The sequence below is a fragment of the Triplophysa rosa genome, linkage group LG20, assembly GCF_024868665.1.
Source record: "Triplophysa rosa linkage group LG20, Trosa_1v2, whole genome shotgun sequence".
Classification (NCBI taxonomy): domain Eukaryota; kingdom Metazoa; phylum Chordata; class Actinopteri; order Cypriniformes; family Nemacheilidae; genus Triplophysa; species Triplophysa rosa.
This window is the reverse complement of record NC_079909.1, coordinates 19,932,985-19,958,595: the sequence shown is the minus strand read 5'-3', so window position 1 is coordinate 19,958,595 and position 25,611 is coordinate 19,932,985. Positions and strand designations below refer to the sequence as shown.

Genomic DNA, 25,611 nt, shown 5'->3' with positions numbered 1-25,611 from the left:
ATTGACTGATGCTTCTCTAATGACCATGATACCGCTGACATCACGTCATACTTCAGTCTCAATCTAATGAACATCCTGAATTACCACCCAAGACCTCGGCTCACCAATGCCAACATTTACCGGATTCCACGTTTTAAACATCAACATCTGCACTTTCAGCTCTAGAAAGTATCGTGAACATGACATCCAAACATCTCCAGACAAACAAATGTACTTGAGTGAAAGTAAACCTTTAGTTATAGCCATAGCTTAATGACATTTTCTCAAATTGTAATGCACAAACATTGCACAACAAACCGTCTAATGACACAAACTAATACAACAGCTGCTGAAAATCCGTCTGCCTTCTTTAAAAAGTCAAAACGTGTGAAAACACATGAAACATCACACTTTGCCTTCTCAACACTGCTGAAATGATATCTTATTATTCAAATATAATAACCATGCGAGTTAAATCAAAGAATTCTGCATCATTCTCACAAACACATGGAAAGTGGATTTGAGTTTGACCAGCAGATGACCGACATGCAGTGAGTGTCCTGCTGGGATGATAGTGACGCAGGTCAGACGCCCAGAGATTTCAGTTCAGTGAATGATCAGGTGTATAAAAGCGAGAGGTTCCAGAAGAACGACTGAAACGCCGCAGAGACCGAGACGCTCAGAGCTGAGGAACACAGTATTCTTCATTTACACAGGCGTCAGGATCTTTCGAAACATCTCTACAGTGAGTGCTTTTATTATGGACTTTATAATTAGTATTTATGTATTATGTTTTTTATAGGGGCCGTGCCCATTCAGCTTCCTCAGCTACAAACGTTTTCAATATTTATATGTAAATGACATTTATGTACTAAACTAAAGATTCAAAGAAGGATTTTGAAAATGTGACTACACATTCATGAATGTAAACTCTTGAACATAAAATCTCTGTCAATCACAGTAATGAAGAAGATGAAGAAGAAAGCGTCATCCGTAGATTCAATCTAACTTCAGATTTGTTTGGTCTTTTTTCAGAAAGTCATGATCTCTCTGAGCAGCTGTCAAACTCTTCTTCTGATTGCGATCTGCAGTGTTTTCTGCTGCAGGACTCTTGCATTGCCTGCGATCTCTGCATATCCTGACATCAGGTAAGACATAACCCACACATCAATATCATCATTTATGATAAACATGCTTTTAAACAGATAATTAACTCACTTATTTGTAATATTTACAATCTGAACATTTTTTTTATTTCCATTAAGAACCACATTCACCCAATAACCCAAGAATTGACCATTTATTACTCTGTTCTATACTTTTATTTATAATATATTTTGTAATGTTGTTAATTTTACATTTAAATAATAAATAAAAATGTATTAAAAATACATTTTATAAATGTTTGTAATTGTTTGAAAATCACCGATACAAATGAGCTCTTTAAAGATCCACCGGTGTTTCTAATTGTTTATAATAATATTTTTAGATCAGGCAGTTTAGATGAAGACGGGGATGATGAGTGGACCAGAGATCCGTCGCTACAGGATTTAGAGGCGTACAAACTCTTGTATGAAATCGCAAACACAGTCGAGAGGTAAACAGACACATCACTACGACATTTCTAAAACATTTATCCTAGCATAAAAATATGAATCCATTACTAAACACAATACAAGCTATTCAGTTGATTATTTGCAAGCTAATTATGATGAAGGAAATGTTTGAAAGACGTGTAAATTTGACATTAAGGTTGAAAAACTGTTTTCAGACCATCCAGGCATGCTGACGGGTTATTCACAAGCGGATACAGCAAACTGCTCAGTCAACTCTCTGCTAAAGAATACCTGGAGTCTCTCCTGGCAAAGAGAGTCAGGTAACATCTCATTCAATCTCTGATGTTCATATCTGGACATTCATGCCCATGTTCACTTTATTCTAAGAAAAACTATTCCATTTAAAACACTCTCCTCTTTAAAAGAATCTTTGCAGGAAATGCACTTTTATTTTTACATTGTTTTCTTATGATTATTTGCCATGCTCTCACTATGGTAACCATAGTTTAACATTTTTTGTTAATCATGTTTACTACATTTTCACTTTAATAAAAGCATGGCTAATTTTTATAATCGCTGTCATGACAATTTAAGGGATAGTTCACCCAAAAATGAAAATTCTATCATCATTTACTCGCCCCCAAGTTTATAAAAGATAAAGATATTTGGAAGAATGTTAACAATTTTCAGTTCTGCAACATCATAGAATCATACAAAAACCATAATGAGATATTTTGAAGAATTTAGAAAAGCAAACAGTTCTGGGCCACCTTTAACTACCGTTTTAATTTTTTCTACTATGGTAGTGAATGATGTCCCAGAACTGAAAAGTGCTGACATTCTTCCAAATATCTTCCTTTGTGTTCAGCAGAACTAAATCATTTATACAGGTTTGGAACAATTTGAGGGCGAGTAAATGACGACAGAATTTTCATTTTGGGGTGAACTGTCCCTTAGTGTTGAAATAAGTGTGCATGTTTAACAGTCAATGTGCTGAACATCACGAGATAATGTGACATCAGTTATATGACAGCTGATTCAATTAAGCTTTTAATAATGACATACCATAATCTCATTCAACGGTGTGATGTCATTTCCTGTCTGTGCCGCAGCGATGAACTGGGTGTGGAGCCAGTCAAACGTCATTCAGACGCCGTCTTCACCGACAACTACAGTCGATACCGTAAACAGATGGCTGCGAAGAAATACCTCAACTCGGTGTTAGCCGGAAAGCGGAGGCAAGCGTCAATGTTACTGTTACACAAATCCTTACCTGAATATAACCGATAGTTTCCAAACATTCTGTCACCAGCACAGCTAAACTATTACATATCTGACAAAACAGCAGATCTTCACACTAAATGCATTAAAAGTACCTTAGCAACCACATAGCCATGCCTTGGCAACCATTTGAATATGTTTTTTCAGTAAAGATCTGCTCTCTCCTGCAGGTGATGTACTTTTCCTGTGCTCTTTAACATGTAAGTGCACTTGACTCTCATGTGCCCTATAGTCATGTCTATACTATTAATGGAGCCTACCAAGACAGCACTCAGTATCGTAATGTTTTCAGTGACTCCTCTGTTTCTTGTTGTTTTGACAGGTGTAGGTGATGGACGGCACTTCTTCAGGCCTCTCTGATGTTATATACTCCAGCTTACAGACCTGTCATGAGCTCACACACAATACAAAACAACCAACACAACGCCATCTTAACGAAGCACTTGAACAAATATCATTCTGACCTTTCCTTGATTTGTTGCTATATGGAGATAATGCTACTGTCTACAAAACTCTACTTTACCTGCTACCATTCTTGATGACTCAAATCGAAACAATAAAAAACATTTGAGAAATTTATTTGGTGTCACTGTTATTTCTGATGGCTAATTTTACTCTGTAAAACTGTGCGATCATCTGAATAATACCAATTTCATCACACCCTTTTCTTGCTTTTAATAGATACCGTTCAAGACCAACATTTTAATGCTGTAAATAATTAATGTAAATGATTGTGGCCAGGTTTCACAGACAAGGCTTAAGGCTAGTCCCAGACTAAAACAGCTCAGTTTGAGCTGTCTTAACTGAAAATAACTTAAATTATCTTTAATTATGTCAGTAACATTGTTTTGTCTCAACATGCTCCCCAGAAATGATTTTTCTAAGGCAATTTTATAAAAGCGACTTAAATATGATTTAACTGAGGGCTTGCTCTGGCTTAAGCGAAGCATCGTCCGTGAAACCCGGCCTATGATTTACATTTACAACTTGTATTATTAAATCATACACTATATATAAATTATTATTTAAATTAATTGAAGTATTTAGTTGTAATAGTTTAAGAATCAGCCATTAAAACTTATATCAGCGATTTGAATCTGAAAAGAGAAAGAAATGAGATGACAAAAAACTACAAACTACATATAAAGAATGACAATATTACTATATTCGGACCCAACCTGTCACTTTCTAAAAATGTTTCAGCATCTCACCAGCAGAGGGACCAAACATCTCACACTAAAACCACACTGCCATTTCGAATTCATCCTTTTCTAAATTATATAATAAACAATACAAGGACCTCACGCAACCTGAGGTCATGCCACACCAGACGGCACAGAGAAAACTGAGACACGGACAGAGAGAGAGCGAGAGAGTAAAAAACACGTAATTTATCTTTATTGTATCTGTTATCTTGATCACATTGTTAATGTTGCGTCTGCTAAGACAAAAAAACCAAAACGTTTCTCTTGTCAATTCTGCTTGGACTGGAAAAGGGATAATAGTGATAAACAGTGAAAGGACTCTTCAGACGATTATCAGATTCATTTAAGCTCCTCAGAAGTAAATTCCCTTTTGTTAAATCAAAGACAATATGGTAAAACACATTTTAAAAATGAAATTAATTATACTTACACAAAAAGTACTGTGTTGGTATCTGTCATGCACTGAATGATAGACAAAACGCAGGAGATCCTCTCTGTACATGTTGACCTTTGACCCTGCATTGATTAGGGTTTTAAGAACCCTCAGATAAGAGTTGAACTTCAGTTGTTGAGTCACAGAACACATTTACATCCGTCGCAGGTAAGACTGCTTTCTGCTCTCTTTTACACCGACTCGGGATTATTCATTTATTCGCGTAGAATGAAGGTCTGAAGGTGATTGATTGCTTACTGTAAACAAACTAGAAACTAGTGACATTATGGGATTTTTGGAAGAGATTAAAATACGGTCTGTTTTATGATTAATGTTTTGAAAAATACACATTTAAAAATGTCTTCAATTGTTTGAAGTATTTTATAGTTTTAAATCATTTGTATTCTTTTTATATATTTTATATTTGTGATAAGTAGTTTTTGATTTTATATTTGATTTATTTTTAAACATTAGGCGTGAAACTAATGTTGTGTTTTTTACTTAAGAAAAAAGGCAGCTACATAATAATCTTGAGCATTTAGACATACGTACGCTGCCAGTTTTCTGCTGAACACACAGAGGTCTAATGGAGTTTTGAAGAGCAAATATTGAACGACAGATAACCCATTAGGCAAAAAAAGTGTGACTATGTGACTATATCAGATAATCTAAAAGTTGTGTCAAACCCATTATCAGTCCATCTCTGATATTTTGAGCCCTGATGGGGACTGTAGAATAAAATAGAATAGTGATTTTTATCAAGTAACTTTGATCAGGGTATTTATTCAGTGTAATGAGGGTCATTTGTGATAAATGCAGAATGAACAGGAGTAATGGATGACGATCAGTGTCATTAGTGTCTGTTAATGATTCTCTCAACTCAGTCAGACAAACAGCATTGCATCACATGATCCCACAGACAGAAAGCATTCAGTGAATTTGATTGATTAATTCCTTCAAGTGAAACCTTTTCTTTCTCTAATGCCAGCTTTGTGACTTATTCATATGAATGAAACCATCATAATATTTTCTATGATAAAGGTTAAAACATTTAACATTTTAGTAAATAATGATTTAGATCTAGTATTAATGTCTGGGCTGCTTACATGACTAAACAGATCTTGGCAGATATTCTCATCACAATGGCGGCTAATATTTGGGACTTTTCAGAAGCGCTTCAAAAATTTGACATCAGAGTGACAGGAGCAGACTTGTAGGAGCAGAAAACATTACGTAAGAGTGAATGTGTTCAGTGATATGAGACGCCTGTTCACGTGAACATCTACAGCAGGGTGGAAAGAGTTGAAATCGGTGAAAAGCTTTTAGAGAAACACATTTTGACACAAGACAAAGGTAAGATCAGTCTGACACACTTTCATTCTGAATGAACCGCTCAGTCTTTCGTAAAGGAGGTCAGGTATACTTTACTGTTGCCGGTGAAAACATATAAGAATGTGTCCATTAGTTTCAATGAAGAAATGTTTAAATTATGAAAATTAAATGAGTCGGTCTAAAATCAATCCATCATAAAGATTTTTCAATGTATATGTTTATACTGGCTTAACAAAAAGATATCAAACATCTGTATGGTTACAGATAGATACAGTATATAGTGGCCAGGCTGATATCAGTTCATATTTGGCTATTAGAAAATCATCAGTATCAGTTCAAAGCTAACAACAGCTCTATCAATAAATAATACAAATTTCCGGCACAAATTTATTATAAAAAATACAACTAAATTAAAATACAACTAATTTGCGATCAACATATATAATAACCTATAGAAAAAGATGTGATATGAGATAACTTTTTTATATGATAATACTTGTAGTTTGTAAAATCAATTTGAATTTAAAGTGAAAGTTATAATGAAATGAAAACGATCTAAAGGCTGGGATACGATACACGACTTTTAAAATCTGCACAGATTTTTAAAACACTAGACATCACACACTTGCAGACTTTTTGAAAGTTTGCAGAGAAAAACAGGGCATCACACACTACGCCAAATAATCTGCAGACTAGCGCAAACTTTCTGCAACAAGTCCATCATTCGGTGATCGCAAATCATTATGATAACACATTTGTAATATTTTTATATATTATTTTGTAATATATTATTTATAGACGATTTCATCTTAACAACATAAACAAATGTGACTGCGCATGCGCGCGTTCGTGGACTACCTTTAACTTCCGGTACACATTCACAAACAACAGAGTGCCTGTAGATTATTTCTGACAACAATCAAAAGAAACCAAGAAGAAGCGTTACTTGGCTAAATGTGTCTCTCCAATATTTTGAATTTAGACTGCGATACCAAACTCAACCGCTAGATGTCAGTGTTCCATACGGTTACTTTAAATGCGACTGAACTACAGGACCCATTCAACAAATCGTTTATTTAATAAAATGATTATACAATAAAATAATAATATAAATAGTTATATAGTGGGAAAACATCAGGAAGAGATCTTTCCTGCTCATTCTACAGGAAAAACATCCAGATCAGATAATCATCAGAGTTCACAAGAAAAGTCACATTGAAAGATTCTGACATTACTGGAGTCATTTTCGAAGCAGAGATAATGTCTCTCCAGGAATTAATATTGAGATAAAACATGAAGAATAGGTCGGCTCAGTGCGATGACGATGGAATATCCCAAAAGCGCATATCACAATGGCTTGCAATGACTAAATTAAGACGTCAAAACGTCATGTATAGTCAAAGTTTTGGGTGGATGCAGCCAGCAGAGATATGACGCGTGAATGTTAGTGCATGTATGTATGCAGGTGTATGTGTGCGCTTTGACGTGTGAAAGACGATTAGCCATCATGTGAAAGAATGTGAAACATGTTTGTTGGTTATATAATTTTCAGCTTTTAAATATATTTAAAATTCCAATCTACTCTACAGCACCTATGTGAATCACCTTCTTTAAAATGACAGCAAAAACGATTCTAATTCAAATCTACAGCAGCATTTGTTTACAGATGACACAATATCTTGCTATCAAATGCAATGACATTTTTAAGTGACTTGACCGTCACAAATAAGTTTTGAGCTCAATGTACATACACTGAGGTCATTACAGATCTGTCATATCTGTATGTTGTGACACTAGGATCACAACTGCATCTTCACTGGTGTAGACTTTGCACGATTACTCCGGTCACTGAAACGTCACGCTTCATTAGGTCGGTGATATTCTCCCTTACCATATGCATCAAAAGAGGCTGATTATTAACAAAGTCTGCTGAGAGATCACAAACTGGCTCATAAACGATCAAGAGCGTGCGTTACTTAAACAGACCATTTTTACCAGGTTAAGCTACAACGAAAGATTTACATTAATAACCACAAATAAGTGCAATGTTCATTTTTGCACACACTAAAAACTTGCTTTTAACATTTAAATGTCATTGTTATTAATGATTATTCTGTTTGCACACCTTTTAAAACAGACGGACTTCAATTTCTAATCTGGTCAATAGTTTTTCCAGTATAAATTTACACAATGAATCTGATATGATCGAGGGTGGTGGCCAACACGCTAATGGCTGTTTTGATCCGGCCTGCGTGTTCTACCTCTCAAATCAAGGCAGCACATATTTGCGGTTATTCTTAGTCAATCAAGGGATTAAACGTAAAAGCAGAAAACCTCTGTGATGTGGTTCAACTTGTATATAACAAGTTTGGCCTGTCACCTGCGAGTTAATTGCATCACGGTGAAAACAGGGCTTGACATTAAAAATAAGATGATCAGAAGGTCAAAAAACGTTGCGAGGATGTTGCATGTCGGTCATCTTGACCCATTGGGCCACTGCTGCATGACCGCTGCATCTTATTCTGGTTCATTCAACACCTCCTTTAAGAAAACTAACCATGGTTTTTCTACAGTAACTATAGTTTAATTATAATGTTTGCATTTAACTATGATGTTTGCATTTAACTATGGTGATATAAATAAAATCTTTATTTATTTTTTCTCAGGGATGATGTTGGGTTGCCATATTATTAATCAGACAAACTTTTACATTCGCAACCAAAGTAATCTGGACTCATTTCGAACAAAATACGCTGGTCCAGCTCGGGACTACAGGATTGGACACAATTAATTCAATTAGAAGGAGTTTGGGGGGACGAAGGATGCCATGCTGGCCTCAGGTGGGCGGTGGTTAAATAGGCTTGTGAGATGATTGACAGGACTCAGTGATCAGGCTCCTCACAAACTAATGTTATGAATTTTAAAAGCGCACCTTATTGTGCTGTAACTGTTCCGTTTTGTATTGTAAAGCACGTGCGCACCACCAGAGGGCAGCATCGTAAATCCACCTTAAACACAAGTCATCAAATTTTGATTTCAATATTATTCAATAAATATTAAGTACAATCCTTATCGTCTTCAAACATTCCAAAAGTGTTTGTTTGTGTCATTACCAGCTTGTAATTGTTTAGGTATGGACTGAAGTAAGGGCCCTAAAAAGACAACAACATTTGGACGCCACTTCTAGTGCACACTAAACGCCTGCACGTGAGGTCATGATATGCTCACCACCTCTACTTAAGAACATCGCTGCATCCTCCAAATACCACACAAAATGCAATCCGAAGTTTTCTTATCTTTTTTTGCCAACGCGAGTGTCCAAAACACCAGCTGCGAGAGACGCCATCTTGTCGACACGTGGAATTCTGGGATATGTAGTTGTACTGTAAGGTTGTAACGGGTGACACGCATTTAAAGGTTTTTTTTAATTGACCAGTTTTCAATCCATCCCTTGTGAAAATGTACCATGGTTTTACCATAGCAGAAGTGTAGCTAATCATGTGTTTTGGAACATTTTCATTTGACCTTGATTTGTATGTTAATCATCTTAAAGGGACAGTTCACCCCAAAATGACAATTCTGTCATCATTATACTCACCCTTTTGTTATTTCAAACCTGTATGGCATTCTTTCTTCTGCAAAACAAAAATAAGATATTTTGAAGAATGTCGGTAACAAAAAATGGACTTATTGTGTGGACACAAAACCAATGCAAGTCAATGGGAACCATTTGAACATTTTTCAAAATACTGTCTTTTGTGTTCTGCAGTGGAAGGAAAGCCATATAGGTTTGAGCAACTGATAACAGAATTTTCATTTTGGGGTGAACTATTTCTTTAAGGAATGTATGAGGCACATCTTGTTTGATGATCAGGATGGGTGTCCTTGAATGAGTTTGCTGAGTTGTATTTCTGCTTGGCAGCTAAGGATGTCTGTAGTTATGGCCAATCAGAACTCATCTTTTTGGTTGCAAGACTTTTCCAAGTCACATCTCACATCCAAATATCTGCCTGTTGGAGAGGTCGTCTGATGGAATTTGGGTTGCTCCATCTGTATCTGCATGTATGTTCCTCCCTGCTACAGCAGACGTGGAGATTCTGATGTGTCTGTGAGCTCTCGGGTGATTCCACAGAAGACACGTGGGGTGTGAACTTACCTTTACACTACAAACCTTAGCTGAACTTGGAAAGGCTCACATTTATTTCATGACGTGTAGAGAACAGACCCACTTCCCCTTATCTGACACACGTCTCGTGATTCCTTTTGTTTGCTTCAGCATTTTAAAGACTCGCAGGTTTCGTTCTTGGTTCCACAGTGGGTAACGGTGCTTTTCTTTGTTTTACATGTGTGGTGTTCATTTACAACAAAACACAATTCAGCTCCATTTATTAGGAGGAGGAATATTATCTTCCACAAAACAAAACCTAACTGTGATATACAGTAAAAAAGACTTTAGGGTCACAGCTGTGGAGCAACTCATCTTTACCCAACCTAAACTATCAAATAAAGAGAGTTTCAGTGTTTTTGCTGTAAGTGGCATGTTTACGTGGGGGTGTAAGATGTGGTTATGCAGACGCTGAGATAAGCGACACTATCAGTGCATTACATATGCATGAGTGGGCGGGGCCTGCGTTTATAAAGCAGATGTAGCGCACACCCACATATTAGTGCTTTGTGTTCATGGTGTGAAGGGCTCGATTCAAGAGACTGTAAGTACTTTACTACTACAGTACCTGATACCATAACTAAAGTAAGGTTTACCAAATAAATGATTATTTTATTTACATTAGTTTGAAAATACAAATGGGCTATGCGCTTAAAAATAGTTTTTAACTAGATACTGTAAGAGGATTTTACTAGTATTACTAGAGGTTTTCTTCCATTCTTGAATGATGTTGCTATTTATTCTTTGTTTGTTTAAATGAGACATTTCATTTAAACTCTACTGTTATATCAACCTGTGGTGTTTTCATCATTATTCAACTTTCCTTTTAACTGTTATGGGGCGGTTTCCCGGACAGGGATTAGTTTAAATCAAGACTATGCCCAAATGACACTGTAAAAAAACGGATAAAGTACTGGCAGAAAATTACCAGTATGTGAAATGTAAAATACAGGTGAAACTGTCAAATTCCTTCCTATTAGTACAGTATATTGTGCCCTGTTTTTATGGATTTTTTAGAGAGTGTAGGATATTTAATTCAATATAAAAAACACGCTTCACAAAACAAAACCATGCGTGCATGCTGAGACAAAACAACTGCGCTGATATGTTTTAAGATGTGTCAGTGTAAGTTGTTTTTGATCAAGACACCTCTGACATTTAAGTTAGTCTAGCACCAGGGTTAAGCCCTGTCCGGGAAACCGCCCCTAAAACCTTTTAAACCGTGTTTTGTGTGTCTCTCTGTCTCCAGGGCTGTTGGAGGTCTTTCTTCTGGCTCTTTCGCAGAAATGGACCCTCAGGTGCCGAAAGATAAGTGAGTGTTAACATTTGTTTTAAAGGGCCGGTGGATGAGTTAATAATAATAACTTTATTTTTTATAGCGCCTTTAAAGCAGCTTCTCAAGGCACTTCACATAAAAGTAGACATGTTTTTTTATGTAAAGTTAAAGGTTATCTGTGTCCCAGCATGGCTCCAGCAGCTGGACTCACTCTGATAAGCACTTGATAGACAACGTGTTTGCCTTTTTCTGTAACACAACACAAAATAATGATCATGAATTCAAGAAATTAAGATTACACACCAGGTGACTTGTAAAAAAACATCTAATGTCTCTTAATCTTAATTTTCTTAAGCATTTCAGATTTCTTTCTATTTCATTTTTTATTTAGGCTAGTGTATATATTGTATTGCATACTGAGCTTTAAAGTACTTCTTTATACATCACACATGCATGTGACAAATAAAACTTGTAAACTTGTGAACAGTTCTTAGCCTTCTAGTTCTTCTAAAATAGTTTTTTATTTTCATCTCGCGTCTCTTCTCTCGACAGATATAATGGCGTCTGGTTGATTTTCTTCATGTTGGGTTTAGGCACTCTGCTGCCATGGAATTTCTTCATGACCGCAACCATGGTAACCATTTTACATCTCATCATTTGTTTGATTATACCTTTAAATAATCACCAGAATGGTTCTTCTCAACATAAGAGTGTCTTGTTTTGTCTTGTAGTATTTCACCAGTCGTCTCTCAGACCCACAGCCTTTGAATGAAGGAAACTTCTCTGTCAATCAAACCCAAGCTGATACACAGAGCGTTTTACAATCCAAATTTAATAATGTGATGACATTGTGTGCTATGATGCCCCTGCTGGTGTTTTCGTGTCTGAACTCAGTTCTTCATCAGAGGTAAGACCTCCGGGGCTTTGTGGCTTTTACAAACGAAATAAATAATAAGGCATTTAAAAAATAAAATGTGATGTTAAAGCAATAAAGCAGCCCTGAAGTAAATAGTTTAGATCACAGGGGTCAGGCAGACGTGAATGAACTATAACAATGAGACAAAAGTATGGATCCACGTTAAAATGAGTTTGTTGTTTATTCATTCGATTGTTGACTGGATAATTATTATTATTATTAAAGTTACAGTAGAGGAGTGGTTAACTGTAGCTGTTTAACTGAAGACTCTTGCTGTTCCTGCAGAATTCCTCAGAAGTTCAGAATAGCAGGAAGTTTGGCGGCGATCCTGCTGCTGTTTTTAGTGACCGCAATTCTGGTGAAAGTCGATATGGAACCGCTGCCTTTCTTCAGCATCACCATGATCAAAATCATCTGCATCAACTGTAAGCACGAACACGTACACATCTGTACAGTGCATGTTTCTTTAAAACTAAACTATACATCTGATGCTTTTTCAGTTCATCCACATGAACTCAAATCTGATATATATTGTGTGTGATGTTGTTGTCAGCGTTTGGAGCTGTCCTGCAGGGAAGTCTCTTTGGAATGGCCGGTGTCTTACCAGCATCATACACGACACCCATCATGAGCGGCCAGGGGCTCGCAGGGACCTTCGCGGCCTTCGCAATGATCTGCGCCATCGCCAGTGAGTGTTTTGTTGCTAATTCATTCTTTGGATTCTTTGACGTTTTTTTAGACAAGAACCCTCTTTCTTTCTCTTTCTGTCCGTCTCTCAGGTGGTTCGGCTTTGAAGGACAGTGCGTTTGGGTACTTCATCACAGCGTGTGTTGTTATAGCTGTCGCAATGGCATCATATGTTGCCCTTCCAAAACTGGTAAGATCTGAGCGGCTTCAAAACTAATCAAGTTCAAAAAACCTTCACAACCCATTTCACCTGGCATATATGGAAATGTTTTCCCCAGGACTTAACGGAATAAAAACGGTGTTCTCTATTTCAAAGACAAACATTTTGAATCATGTAAAACGGAACATATGCTGACATAAGGTGTGGTTTTAAAGTTTGACACGTTGAGAAAATTCATGTGTTTGCTCTGGTCATCCTGCAGGCGTTTTATCAACACTATCAGAGTAACCAGAGTAAAGCTGATGAGGATGAGGAGAATAAGCTGGGCTTGATGAAGAAAGGTGACGTCACGACTCACATCGCATGTACTGTGGATACAATAGGATGAACTAAGAGCTGAATGTGTTTGTATCGTTGCATTTCTGTAGATCAGAATAAACAACAACTCGGCGCCATTGAAGAGAGCAAACAAACCACTTCAGTCTTGAGCATCTTTAAAAAGGTAAACACAACAGCACAATGATATGACAGACTCTCACGTGTGGCAGAAGATAATCACATCTAGTCATTTAAAGTATAAATCTCCAATACATCATTTATGCTTGAGCTATGATAAAGGAAATGTGTGATATCACTAAATGAATGGATTTAAATGGACAAATGAATGATTTTATGTTTTCATCTGGAGGATGATAAAACAAGAAAATAAAATCTGACACATAAAACATACAGAGGCCAGAGACCCCTCAGAAAATGTACTGATGTGTTGTTTTATGTCTCACTTCTCAGCTCTGGGTTATGGCTCTCTCTGTGTGTTTTGCTTTCACAATCACCATCGGCACATTTCCTGCTGTTACTGTGGATGTTAGGAGCACTATTGCTGATGGTGGAGCTTGGGGTGAGATCGCACACTGTGTGTGTGTGTGTGTGTGTGTGTGTGTGTGTGTGTGTGTGTAGCCTCGTTTGTATATCCCGGTGGGGACCGATACCTGAATGCACACCAACTCATGGGGACTCGTGTCACCGTGGGGACCAAAATTGAGGTCCTCATGGGCAAAAAAGCTTATAAATTGGGCAAAATAAGAAAATGCTAAAACTTTTTTCATATGATCTTTAGATTTAGGGGATAAAATATACAGTTTGTACAGTATAAACATCATTACGCCTATGGACTGTCCCCACGGAGATAATAAACCAGACGTGTGTGTGTGTTTGCGTGCATGCGTGTGTGTCAATGCAGAAGATGTTCAGTCTTTGCTTACTCATGTAGAAATGAAATATTCACTGTAACGATGACATCAGTGTAAAATGCTGCTTGTGAAACCATTTAAAGACACATTTATCTCAAATACTGTTCTTGACTGAGTGATGTTAACAGCATGAATTCCATCCATTTTTTTGTGTTAAAAGCAAAATGTTGTCTAACCTCTCTCTCTCTCTCTCTCTCTTTAGAGAAGTATTTCATCCCTGTGTCCTGCTTTCTCTGCTTCAACGTGTTTGACTGGGCGGGTCGCAGTCTCACAGCTGTGTGTATGTGGGTAAGACACACTTTATATACATTACTAAACACCTAAACTATCACAATAAAATACAATTAGATCAGTGTTTCTCAAACTTTTTACAACTTTCTTTACAATGATTTACACCTCCTAAATAACTTTCCATGTCATTATTTTAGCCAAATGCCTTTATTGAAGCGTAAAGGCATTCAATTAAATGTGTTTTTTTAATGACATTTTAATGTTTTATGCTCTTGGTGTCTATACTGTAAGATTTTTTTCCATTTCATTCATTTATTCTCTCTCTCTCTCTCTCTCTCTGCTAGCCTGGTAAAGACAGTAAGTTACTGCCGGCTCTGTTATTGGCTCGTGTGATATTTGTCCCTCTCTTCATGCTGTGTAACGTTCAGCCGCGCTACAATCTGCCTTTGTACTTCACACATGACGGCTGGTTCATCGCATTCATGATCCTCTTTGCCTTTTCTAATGGATATCTGGCCAGTCTCTGCATGTGCTTTGGACCCAAGTGAGTAAAACTACATATAGCAGAACATTCATCAAAAACTGATGCATCTTGGCAACAACACTGTCTTGATCTTATGGTTTCGGTCTGAAGAACAACAATTCTGTCATTATTTATTCACCCTCATGTGCTGTTCAAAACCGTATCTTCTTTGGAATTCAACAAAAGAACAGAAGATTTTGAGAAATGTTGTAGTGGTTCTGCGTTCATACAATGGGATTCAATGTTCTTAACGTTCTTCAAAATATCTTCTTTTGTGTTCTGCAGAAGAAAGAAAGTCATAGGTTTGGAATGATGAAATAATTCTTTTTTTTTTGAGTGAACTTCTCATCTGTGTTCTCAGGAAAGTGGATCCGAGCGAGGCGGAGACGGCTGGAGCGATCATGGCCTTCTTCCTCTCGCTAGGTCTCGCTCTCGGAGCATCTCTGTCTTTCTTGTTCCGAGGGATCGTCTGAGTCTTCAGTTTGCACATGAACAGAGATTTGAGACTGTTCTCCACATCTGAAAACAGACTGATGGTCCATACGAGTCCTGGATGAAACTCATGAACAGATCGGCTGTTTGAGTCGCGAGGAGGAACGTCAAGGATCTCAGAGGATGAGACTGATCTGACGCAGGACAGGACGCGAGTCTTAAATCGACTTTTACCCCAAAATGAAAATTTTGTCATCATTTACTCACAATTTTCCTTGTCATCCTTAGGAAAAAACATCCTAACAGCTACGGAGTAAAAGAACTATTTTTATTTTTGGGTGAACTATTCTTATGCCTCTTATTTTTCGTAGTAGTCGATTTTATTCTTTTTAAGACGTATTTGTTATAGCACCTAACCATCATTTGACATTTATTGCACACGTCTATTACAGCTGCCTTTAAGATATATTTGTATCAAAGCATATTTAAGATGAATATTTTTGCAATGCTTGTCGTTGTATGTTTGCATAATCATTTTTAATATAAACTTTTGTTTACTTTTATTTTCATAGAAGTTTTTATGCATGGTTGAAGCTTTCATTTACAAAAACCACTTTTAACCAATATAGCTTTTATTATCAGGTGGATATTTGTGCATTTCATATGTTTATATAAAGGTAAATTGCATTTGATGATGTATAACTTCTATGCGTCACAAACAGTACATTGTTAAGTGTTGAAGTACAAAACACAATTCTACCTCGTTCGGGTGGCTTGAACAGAAATTTTCCTTTGACCTTTTTATAACACTACATCAATCTCTAGATAGAAGACAAGAAACCAATCAGCCAAATATCATGAATTTGATTAATAAAAACTGTTGTTTATTTCTGTATTGATCTCTATTCTTTCTAGAGATGCACCGATACTAAATTTCTGCACCGCTACCGATAAGTCAGAGTGATATCTGCCGATACTGATAGTTTGGTGGCAATATTAATCCTTTTTTATATTTAAATGATTATTTCTTAATTTCTGAATGTTATTAATTAATAAATGAGTATTATAATTGAACATCAAATTGGTAGTGTTTCAAAAAAAATGTTATATGCACAGAGCACAACTTCATTTTCCTGTCCTCTTTTGATTGAGAGGATATATCGGCCCTGATCATCGGCTGTTTTTAAACTATTGACAGATAGCTGATAGTGTGAAAAATCGCTTTTATGGACGATACCGATTATTGGCCGATATATCGGTTGATCTCGAACTCTTTCAATTCTTTTATAAAGCGCTGCCTTTCAAATCTCATAATAGAGCAGAGAGCACAAACGCTCAGATCATAAACAGAAATAACATTTCATCGATTGTTTTTATTATATTCAGTATTTTTGTTCTGTATGAGACAATGTTCTATCCTGATATAAAATTCAAAGGCTCTTTTTAAAGAACAAATTTTGCATCATTGAATGATATGATGTATAATCTTTTTATATCATATACACAAATCTTACTGAAGTCAAAAAAGAGAAAAGAAGTCTGTTTCATCAGGATCTCAACACGGTTGATCCCACAAACACGACACCTTTTAGGTTTTATTGAGTGTGTAATACATACGAAAGAGTCATCAGATGCAGGCCTACGAAGCATCTGAGAACAAGATGTTCATCTTACAGTGAAACTAAATGTGTGTTTGTGGTCGATACTGTTAGAACCCTGAAGACAGATAGGAGGAAGTGTCCAGCGTGACAATGGAAAATTCTAACTAGTCAAAGAAAAAAACCTTTCAGTCTGTCAGTCGCATGTGAGGTTATGGTGACCACAAAGAAGTGACACAACTGTGAGGTAACAGTATATCGCCCCCTTCTGGCAAAGTAGAGCATGGAGGACACATCACATGCACAGAATGAACTTTTATTGATTAACGCTTCACCATAAGAATGTCCCTTGGACAAAGTGTCAAGAACATCACACGAGTTCTAGTACACGAACTCGGTCTGTTTGCACCTTCATGATAAAGCCGTAATGTTAACAGACTCGAGAAATTAAAACTTGTCATTTCATTTTCATCCATTCAAACATACTGTACATGTGCATCAAAACAGTGCTGGCAATGAAGGGTTTGCACAAACATCGTAATTCATCTTCGTCTTTTGCAAAACACAATCATCCTGTAGCACATCTCAGCAGAAAATCGTTTATTCTCAGTGTTTTTGTTCCAAAAGAAATTCTGCATAACTCAAAGTGTTAGCTTAAAGGTGGTTATAAAACAAAACCAATATAGAAAAAATCCATTGAACGACGGCATTGTTACAGCAAGCTTAATACATCACTGGTAGCAAATACTGAACGGGCTGAACATTCCCACCGTCCCAAAAACCACCCCACCGCTCTTTACTTCACTGCCAAAACCCGAAGAGACCTTCACCGCCTTAACTCAATAAGAAGCGGTGAGGTGAACGAAACCACAATGACCTTCCTTTGGATATATTTATATACCGTGCGCACGTTCCGTGACGTCGCACAATGTTTCTCACACGCTCGTCTTTCGAATTCCAAAAAGTAGACCGACACAAATTTGTTTCAGTATCTCCAGCATGTAGCTACAAAATCTTTTTAAGACGCGAAACGGCAAATCTACAGCAGGCCAACGCAACGCACGTGCCTCTAACGCCGTCAAACTATGTGGCTACAGCTTTCATAGGTCACCTTTGTGTCTTTCTGAAACTTTGAAGGAAACTCAGAGGGACGCATGACAAACCAATGGAAACACGCAGATCATGTAAACATTTCTTCTTTTGGAAAAATAAAGAACACCTGAGGCTGTTCGACTTCGTTTCTCAATAACAGAACCTGCATTATTTGCTAAATCCTGTTTTGATATATTGCCTGAAGAGAACCCGTCGCATATTCTCAACATTTATCTTCATCACCAACTTTACAAACCAAGTCTTCGGCTCAGAACTTTGAGAATGCAACAACAAACAGACAAACGTGACTATCTCAGTGCAAACGTCTGATCTAGCATCAGTTTGGAACGTTATCTTATTATTATTATCATCTTAAAAATAGAAAAGGGGCGAGGCTTTTCAAAACAGGCACAAGCTTGAACAGTCAGTTTCCATCTTTTTTCATTCTCAAATCTACAAGGGCGCAGGACAAGAGCTTATTATTCGCAGGTTTTTCCGTGCATCTCATATGCAGGATTGAAGTGAACGTCTTTGGTTCGTTTCACCTCAGTTCACAATAAACACGAGACTGCACAGTCTGGACCACATCATCACACGAGCTGCGACCCAAATCTGATTTACTTGTCTCTAATCCAGATGCTGGATTATGTCTTCAGTTTAGTGTCCACCAGAACTTCAGTAACTCATTGCAGGCATTCGAGGCAAAATCATGTAAAACACCATGAACTCTTGATTTTACGCAGAGGGTCTCCGCTATTACACGTGACCTTTGGAACGCCAGATGAACGTGAATCCATCAGTTTAGGCAAAAGAGAAGGAAAAAGCAAACCAAGCAAAGCGTGTCCCGCAGCGCTGCCACCCATGAGATACTTTGAGCTTCAGGAAAGAGTGCGGTGGAGGGAGAAGATGTGAAGACCTTCATCCGTATCTGCCTTCTTCTGAGGAAACAAACTAAAAACTCTTCATGTATTGTTCCAATCATGTCCGTGTCCAACTGGGCTTTGAGCAGGTTTTGGCAAAGACAGAGAGCTAGGCGACGACATTTTTTCATGTGGCTGTGAAGCAAACCCCTGAAGCATGTTGGCATTAATATGTACAGAGTACATGTGCTTATGTACAGTGTGTTTGAGTGAATGGCAGACGTGGCGTTTCTAAGATGTTTCGAGCCAGCAAACATCCTAAAAAAAGCATCAACAGGGACGGACAGACGTGTGCGGATGAAGACTTTGTGATGGGTGGATTCACTCGGGCTCCGCCCTCTCTCCACCCCTCTCTCTCCCGTCTGGGCTGTGGTTACTGGTGGACTTCATTGGCGATGAGACTGTCCTCTCCAGACTGAAAGTCGGCTTCGTTCATGCCGTTTCCTCCGTTGAGCATCTCCTCGTCCTGTGAGGACCCCTGACCGTCGTCCTCTCCGCTGCCCGCTCCCGTTTCGTCAGAGTTTGGGTCCTGCAGGACCTGGGCGATGTACATCTGCTGCTGCGCGCGACAAGAGAGAGAAATATTAGAGTCTCCTTTAAATAAAGAGGAAAAATAGTCCAAGATTTAAGCACATTTCACCTTAACATTTTCACAATTATCGGGTAAAAATAAAAAAAAAGATTACTGTTCAGACTAAACGATTAAACTTTTTAAATATGACATTTACAAGTGAACATTAACACGTTAACATTATATAATTTATAATAAATACAAGTAATGTCTTAGAATTAACATAGATTTTATCATTAATTTTTTTTTATAGTTATACTGTAAATGAATATAGATTTCATTACTTAAATTTAAAATAAAAAATATAACTAGTTTATAGATAAACATAAAATTAATATACACTGTAAATGTATATAACAGGACCAGTTTTTATTTTTGTAAATTTATATATATTCATTTACAATTTGATTTATAGGAGAAAAAATCTACAAATTAAATCCAATTAACTGCAACATAAATTAGCATTAACTGTATGTTTAAAAGTACTTTGAGAAAATACTTTTAACTACAAAAGAGTTCCTAAAAGTCTGCGTTGCCCTAAATAAACTAAGTCATTGCTTCGATTGTAATTGTTTCTATAAACTATGTAGACGCTAACAACATTCTGTGGAAAATGCAGATTTTACCTGAGATCTGTTGGAGGGTGAAGATCTGGCAGGACGGCCGTTCTCCACTCTGTCAGGTTCTGTGTCTTTAGTGTCGATCTGAAAGAGAGAGAGAGAGTTTGTGGTGAGGATTTCAGCTCGGATCCCACGACAGTCTCCCTGAGCTACACATTCTGCTTGGTGGACTGCTCCAATCAGCTCGTACCTTCAGTACCGCAACTCGTACCTTGTAGTTGTGCGCGCTGAGGTATTTAAAGTGACCGAAGCAAACGTGCGACAGGCAGACCACGATGGTGATGATGAGAACCACGAAGGTGAACATAGACAGCGGCGTCAAAAACCCTGCAGAGACAAGAACGATGTCACGTGTGTTAAAAAGATCTGCATCCCCTCTTTGTGATCAAACACGGATGGCAAAAAAATGAAGAATCTGATATTGCTGTTATCTGATGAATCCATACATTGACCAGGTCAGTCAACACAGAGTCAGAAAGTTCATTTTAATCTTCTTTAGTTGCTGTGGTCAGGTGATGTCACTGCTTTGTGTTTAACCTAATAATAAACTTATACATTTTAAGAACAATTAAACAATTATTTTTTATAAAAAAACAAAGTAATAATTGTGTTTACCTAAAAATAAACATTTTAGGAGAAATAAACACACACACACACACACACACACACACACACACACACACACCTGTCCGAACAGTGGAGAAGAACAGAAGCCAGAAGAGGCAGAGGATGGGTGCGGCCACCACTTGATTGACAGCTCCTGAGTGGATCTTCTTGTCGAGTTTGGAGGGCAGGTAAGCGTAGTACATGTTGTACCTATCCACCAGGTGCTTTAAGAGCATGTACATCAGTCCTGTGCCAACACAAACACACACACACACACACGCGTCATCAGACCCCTCCCCAAACTCAACTAAACATGTTCATTCAGTCCCCATTCATCTCAAACCCGTGACCCTCACGGTTATAATGTTCAATTCATCACGGGATAAAAGCATTTTTACGAACTTATACACAGATGGTGAACAGATAATTCTGTGTCTGTTTATTGTGTCTCAGATTAACATGCGTTTACAGTGTGGGCTGTGAAGTGTAAGAGAAAAAGATTCCTCCGCAAAACAGGACCGGCATGACCCGATGAGTCATTGCCAGCTGGTGTGTGTGTGTGTGTGTGTGTGTGTGTGTGAGAGCAAGCGTTCTAGAAATATCATGAGCATATGAACGCCGGAAATACAGAAACAGAGTCTTATTCTTAAGATTTCCTGAGAGTTTCCGTCTTCCTGAAGTATCTGAAATAGAGGATGATCTATATTTCGTACACACAATTACACACAACGTGTAGGCAGGTGGTCTCTGTTGGTTTTCCATTCTAAGAGGCTGCATTGAAGCATGCGAGCAGTAGGGGGCGATGTGGAGATGCACAATTTTACTTCAAGTCAATCCGTTTTGTTATTCACACAGTTTCCTGCCCAACCTCGTCTTTCATTTCTCTCTCTCTCTCTCCATCCCCCGTGTCTGTCTGTCTCATTCACTTGTTCTCATCGCTTCCTTCTGATTGGCTGTTACCCTGTCAGTCCATGAATGGGCTGATGTGGGAGTGGGCGGGGTCGGACTCACCAAAAGGGACGATGATGGGGCAGGTGATGCTGTACGTCATGACGACAGTAAAAACGCACATCATCCAGGCGTAGGCAGCTCCAAACTGAAACTCATAGGCTTGATGCTGCAGAGAGACACACACACACCCTTACAGATTAGCATAACATAAACAAAAAAAAAACGCACAAGGGGGGAAATGTGCACTATATGTGGGTCTCATGAAACCTGTCAAGAACACGTCTGCTCATATTTCACCCCCCAAAAATCTTATGTAAATAGTTACACTGTACATAATACTGCTGAAAATATGCTTTGTGTTCTTGAAGTTATTTTTGTACTATAATCTATAATTTGATGAATGTCCTCAATGAAACCTTAGATCCTTATAAAACAATGCGTGTGTTTTTGTTTTTACCCGTTTGACGTTGCGTCGTTCGGCAGCCGAGCGAGCCAGACACAGTCGGATCATGTACATGAGAAGACCCGGAATTCTTAACAGGTCCATTGCATTCCCGATGAACGCAGACGCGATGACATAGTTCACGAAAAACGCTCCATTATCAGGGAGGAAGACACACCTACAATTACACACAAACACCTTTTAAACAACTTGATTGAATGCATTCCATCATCAGCCCTAATACACGACAACAAAACTAAACTAATGATGACATTTCTAATGCCGTGTTCACACCAAACGCGAACAATCCCGTTCCTCGCTCGTTATTACTCGTGGGAAAAGTTTGTTATTTGCGCGTGAGTGACGCGTGCTGACAAATATTTGCAACTTGTGCGGAAGACGAGACTGACACACATTCGCAGCAATCGCATTGCCTGTTGCGAGTTTGCGTCTTTTCGCATCTTTGCATTGACATTGTATGTAATCTACTCGCGCAAATCGCTGAATTGGCGTTTGGTGTGAACCCCCGGTAAGACAGATGTTAAGACCCTGGGGTTAAGCGTTTCAGTAAATAAGAAATAAACTAAGAAAACGGTACACTCACTCAAATCGGACTGTAGCATTGGCCAGGAACTTCTTGTCGAACAGCCATCGAAAGAAAACGTCCAAACTAAACACAAAAGGGTTTTTAAGAATTATAGACACAAAAATGTAAAGTCTGACGGAGTATTCAATTCTGCAACGCCGCACAAACACTGCTGGACTGAAGTCAATGTAAGCAGTCATGATTGTCTTTGGTATCAATGATTTAGTTCATCTGAGACGTATACTAGAAACAGAACCAAAGAAAGATTCAAACATGCCAAGTCCACACAATCTCTGTGATCCCGTCCGTGAAGAGATCAGGACTGAACCTCTCACTGTCTGACTCAATGTGAAGGACACGATACCTGCTGAGACCCAGAGACGGCAACAGAAGAACCATGAAGATCAGAAACGTGTAGCACTTGTGCATGGTGGTCCTGTTTTCCCCCGACCTGAAACACAAGACCAGATGAGAAACAGAGGCGATAACAGAACCTCTCTCATCTTTAAAGATGCCTCTGGTCACTGCATATCCAGACAGAGAGAAAGAGAGAAAGAGTATCAGTACCTGGTCCAGTGGGCTTCAAAGAAGCCAGAATAGTAGACTATGGTGGGCAGCAGGGCAGAGAAGGCCCACAGCAGCAAAGTGGGGAAAAACTGAGTGACTATAGGGTTCTGTTCAGAGAGAGACAGACATTTTCATTATGTACATGTATAATTTAAGAATCACGGTCCACCTATCTAAACATTACAAATCTGGGTGTTGCTGCATTCAGTAAGAAGCGAAACATGAAGTCTTACGTTCAGATACTCCACAGGCTTGGTGACGTTGAACTTGTCCATGGTGGAGATGATGATGGCCGGGGTGGTGAGGAAGAAGAGGAGGATGAAGAGGATGCAGTTGATGATGAAGCAGCGCAGCCACCAGGAAACTCCTCCTAAAGACAGATGCTCCCTGAGCGCACATCACAAAACACGAGGTTTGACTGACTGACACTCGGCAAACTCAGCAGAATGAGAAAAATCTCTAAGAAGATATCGACTTTCCACGGGCAACTCATGAAGATAATGAAGTAAGCAAAGAAAGAGCTGACAGAGCGGTTGAGCGATAGAGAGAGAGCAAGAGACTGTGAGAGCGAGAGAGAATGAAGTAGAGAGAGATTTACATCACCTTTACTTATTCCAAAATGCAACACAATAACAAAGACCAAGTGAACAATAGAGAGACCGAGTGAGCGAGAGAAGGAGTGAGCAAGAGAGAGTGAGACGGAGTGAGCGAGAGATGGAGTGAGCGAGATTGAGAGAGAGACTGAGATTGAGACCTAGAGAGAGAAAGTGACCGAGTGAGCGAGGCTGAGTGAGAGAGAGAGTCAGGGTGAGATGGAGCGAGATGGAGTGAGCTAGAGAGTGAGACGGAGCGAGAGAGAGTGAGACAGGGTGAGATGGAGCGAGATGGAGTGAGCGAGAGAGTGAGAGAGAGTGAGTGAGAGAGAGAGAGACGGAGAGAGAGAGAGAGAGTGAGTAAGAGAGAGAGAGACGGAGAGAGAGAGAGAGTGAGACAGGGTGAGATGGAGCGAGATGGAGTGAGATGGAGTGAACGAGAGTGAGATGGAGCGAGATGGAGTGAGCGAGAGAGTGAGAGAGAGAGAGAGACAGAGCGAGAGAGAGAGAGAGAGAGAGAGAGAGAGAGAGAGAGAGAGAGAGAGAGAGAGAGAGAGAGAGAGAGAGAGAGAGAGAGAGCGCAAAAAAGAGCAAGAGAGCTGTGTAATGCAATCCACAGCAAAGATGAATGTAAAGCTTACATAAGCAAAGTCAACCATCTGGGACTGCGATTAGACTATGAAGGGAAGGACCATTACATTATGATTGCGTACAAATTATATAATACAATAAAGCTTAAATTTTGTCTAAAATCTACCATGAGGAAAGCTACGAGCTAACCCTAAAACATAAACTCATAAGAGGGACGACTCTGTGCTCACTTTACTGAAGATATCCTGCTGTTTCTGTTAAGTCCCATTCTAAAAATATTATTACTAGCAATAATAATAATAGTTAGACATAAGGGTTAGAATTATTTGGTAACATTTTATAAAAGGTTGTATTTGTTAACATTACTTATAATGGATTAGCTAACATGTAATGACAATGTACTTCTACAGCATTTATTATTCTTAGTTCATGTTCATTTCAGCATTTTCTAATACATTTTAAAATCAAATGTTGTAACTGTTAACATTAGTTAATGCACCATGAACTAACGTGAAAAATTGTATTAACAGTAATTTACATTAAAAAACGTTTTTGAATGCTGAAAACTATATTGTTTATTGTTAGTTCATGTTAGTTAATGCATTTACCAACGCTAACAAATACAACTTTGTTACCAAAACTATTTTGTAATTATTATTTAAACGCGGTACTATTTTAAAGTATGTAGGCTATATTATATCGACATGTAATCATATAATGAATGAAATTCTTTATTATGAAAACTATTTGATTAAAATATAAAAAATAACTAAAAATATCATAAATTTACGGAAAACTAAAGTCGCAAAGCTTTTATCTTACTGCTTAACGTACAGTAACGTAAGAACAGATCTGATCAAACGTACCAGTTCGCACTTTTGTCATGACGCAATAAACTTCGCAATTTTTAAAAATTAAAAACTCAAAACAACCACATGCCCATGTACAAAAACGACTAAAAATTTAAACCGCAGTAAAAAAAAAAAGAATAAACATTGCGCACTTTTGAGACATCTAACGTTACCCTTCAATTAAAAGCTAAAAGTAA

General features: G+C 38.1%; 3 protein-coding genes across 11 annotated transcripts in view; 2 read left to right on the top strand and 1 right to left on the bottom strand.

The window, feature by feature from the left end:
* Nucleotides 1-565: 565 nt before the first annotated feature.
* Nucleotides 566-3,429, top strand: vipb (vasoactive intestinal peptide b). Its single transcript, XM_057361481.1, has 7 exons — nt 566-724; nt 1,015-1,127; nt 1,469-1,576; nt 1,751-1,855; nt 2,648-2,773; nt 2,987-3,016; nt 3,139-3,429. The coding sequence occupies exons 1-6, from the start codon at nt 593-595 to the stop codon at nt 2,988-2,990; spliced, it is 588 nt and encodes a 195-aa protein (XP_057217464.1). The 5' UTR covers nt 566-592; the 3' UTR covers nt 2,991-3,016; nt 3,139-3,429.
* A 2,288-nt stretch (nt 3,430-5,717) lies between these two features.
* Nucleotides 5,718-16,046, top strand: slc29a1b (solute carrier family 29 member 1b). 2 transcript variants are annotated; one of them, XM_057361479.1, is made up of 13 exons: nt 5,718-5,807; nt 11,201-11,263; nt 11,780-11,861; nt 11,959-12,134; nt 12,429-12,568; nt 12,697-12,831; nt 12,923-13,020; nt 13,253-13,331; nt 13,419-13,492; nt 13,780-13,888; nt 14,443-14,528; nt 14,816-15,015; nt 15,356-16,046. In XM_057361479.1, the coding sequence occupies exons 2-13, from the start codon at nt 11,238-11,240 to the stop codon at nt 15,465-15,467; spliced, it is 1,317 nt and encodes a 438-aa protein (XP_057217462.1). In that variant the 5' UTR covers nt 5,718-5,807; nt 11,201-11,237; the 3' UTR covers nt 15,468-16,046. The 2 variants fall into 2 exon arrangements, with proteins under 2 accessions (XP_057217462.1, XP_057217461.1); XM_057361478.1 differs by lacking the exon at nt 5,718-5,807 and adding an exon at nt 10,448-10,495.
* Nucleotides 16,047-16,172: 126 nt separating this feature from the next.
* LOC130570935 (CSC1-like protein 2) overlaps nt 16,173-25,611 on the bottom strand; it is a 35,094-nt gene continuing 25,655 nt past the window's right edge. For 5 of the 8 annotated variants that reach the window (XM_057361470.1, XM_057361476.1, XM_057361475.1 and 2 more), the window contains 10 exons: nt 23,613-23,766; nt 23,380-23,486; nt 23,177-23,263; nt 22,831-22,896; nt 22,242-22,404; nt 21,845-21,950; nt 20,913-21,080; nt 20,418-20,554; nt 20,234-20,311; nt 16,173-19,595 (listed from right to left, as the gene is read on the bottom strand). In XM_057361470.1, coding sequence (XP_057217453.1) covers nt 19,410-19,595; nt 20,234-20,311; nt 20,418-20,554; nt 20,913-21,080; nt 21,845-21,950; nt 22,242-22,404; nt 22,831-22,896; nt 23,177-23,263; nt 23,380-23,486; nt 23,613-23,766 — 1,252 coding nt within the window. In that variant the 3' untranslated portion in view covers nt 16,173-19,409. The remainder of the gene's footprint in view (nt 19,596-20,233; nt 20,312-20,417; nt 20,555-20,912; nt 21,081-21,844; nt 21,951-22,241; nt 22,405-22,830; nt 22,897-23,176; nt 23,264-23,379; nt 23,487-23,612; nt 23,767-25,611) is intronic. The other 3 variants (XM_057361472.1, XM_057361473.1, XM_057361474.1) reach the window with 3 other exon arrangements.

Excerpts from the sequence above, each read along its gene's own strand:
- vipb (XM_057361481.1), top strand. The coding sequence starts at position 593 with ATGATCAGGTGTATAAAAGCGAGAGGTTCCAGAAGAACGACTGAAACG. Across the intron at positions 1,128-1,468 it reads TCTGCATATCCTGACATCAG|ATCAGGCAGTTTAGATGAAG; the intron begins GTAAGACATAAC and ends TAATATTTTTAG. Across the intron at positions 1,856-2,647 it reads CTCCTGGCAAAGAGAGTCAG|CGATGAACTGGGTGTGGAGC; the intron begins GTAACATCTCAT and ends TCTGTGCCGCAG.
- slc29a1b (XM_057361479.1), top strand. The coding sequence starts at position 11,238 with ATGGACCCTCAGGTGCCGAAAGATAA. Across the intron at positions 12,135-12,428 it reads AACTCAGTTCTTCATCAGAG|AATTCCTCAGAAGTTCAGAA; the intron begins GTAAGACCTCCG and ends CTGTTCCTGCAG. Across the intron at positions 12,832-12,922 it reads AATGATCTGCGCCATCGCCA|GTGGTTCGGCTTTGAAGGAC; the intron begins GTGAGTGTTTTG and ends TCCGTCTCTCAG.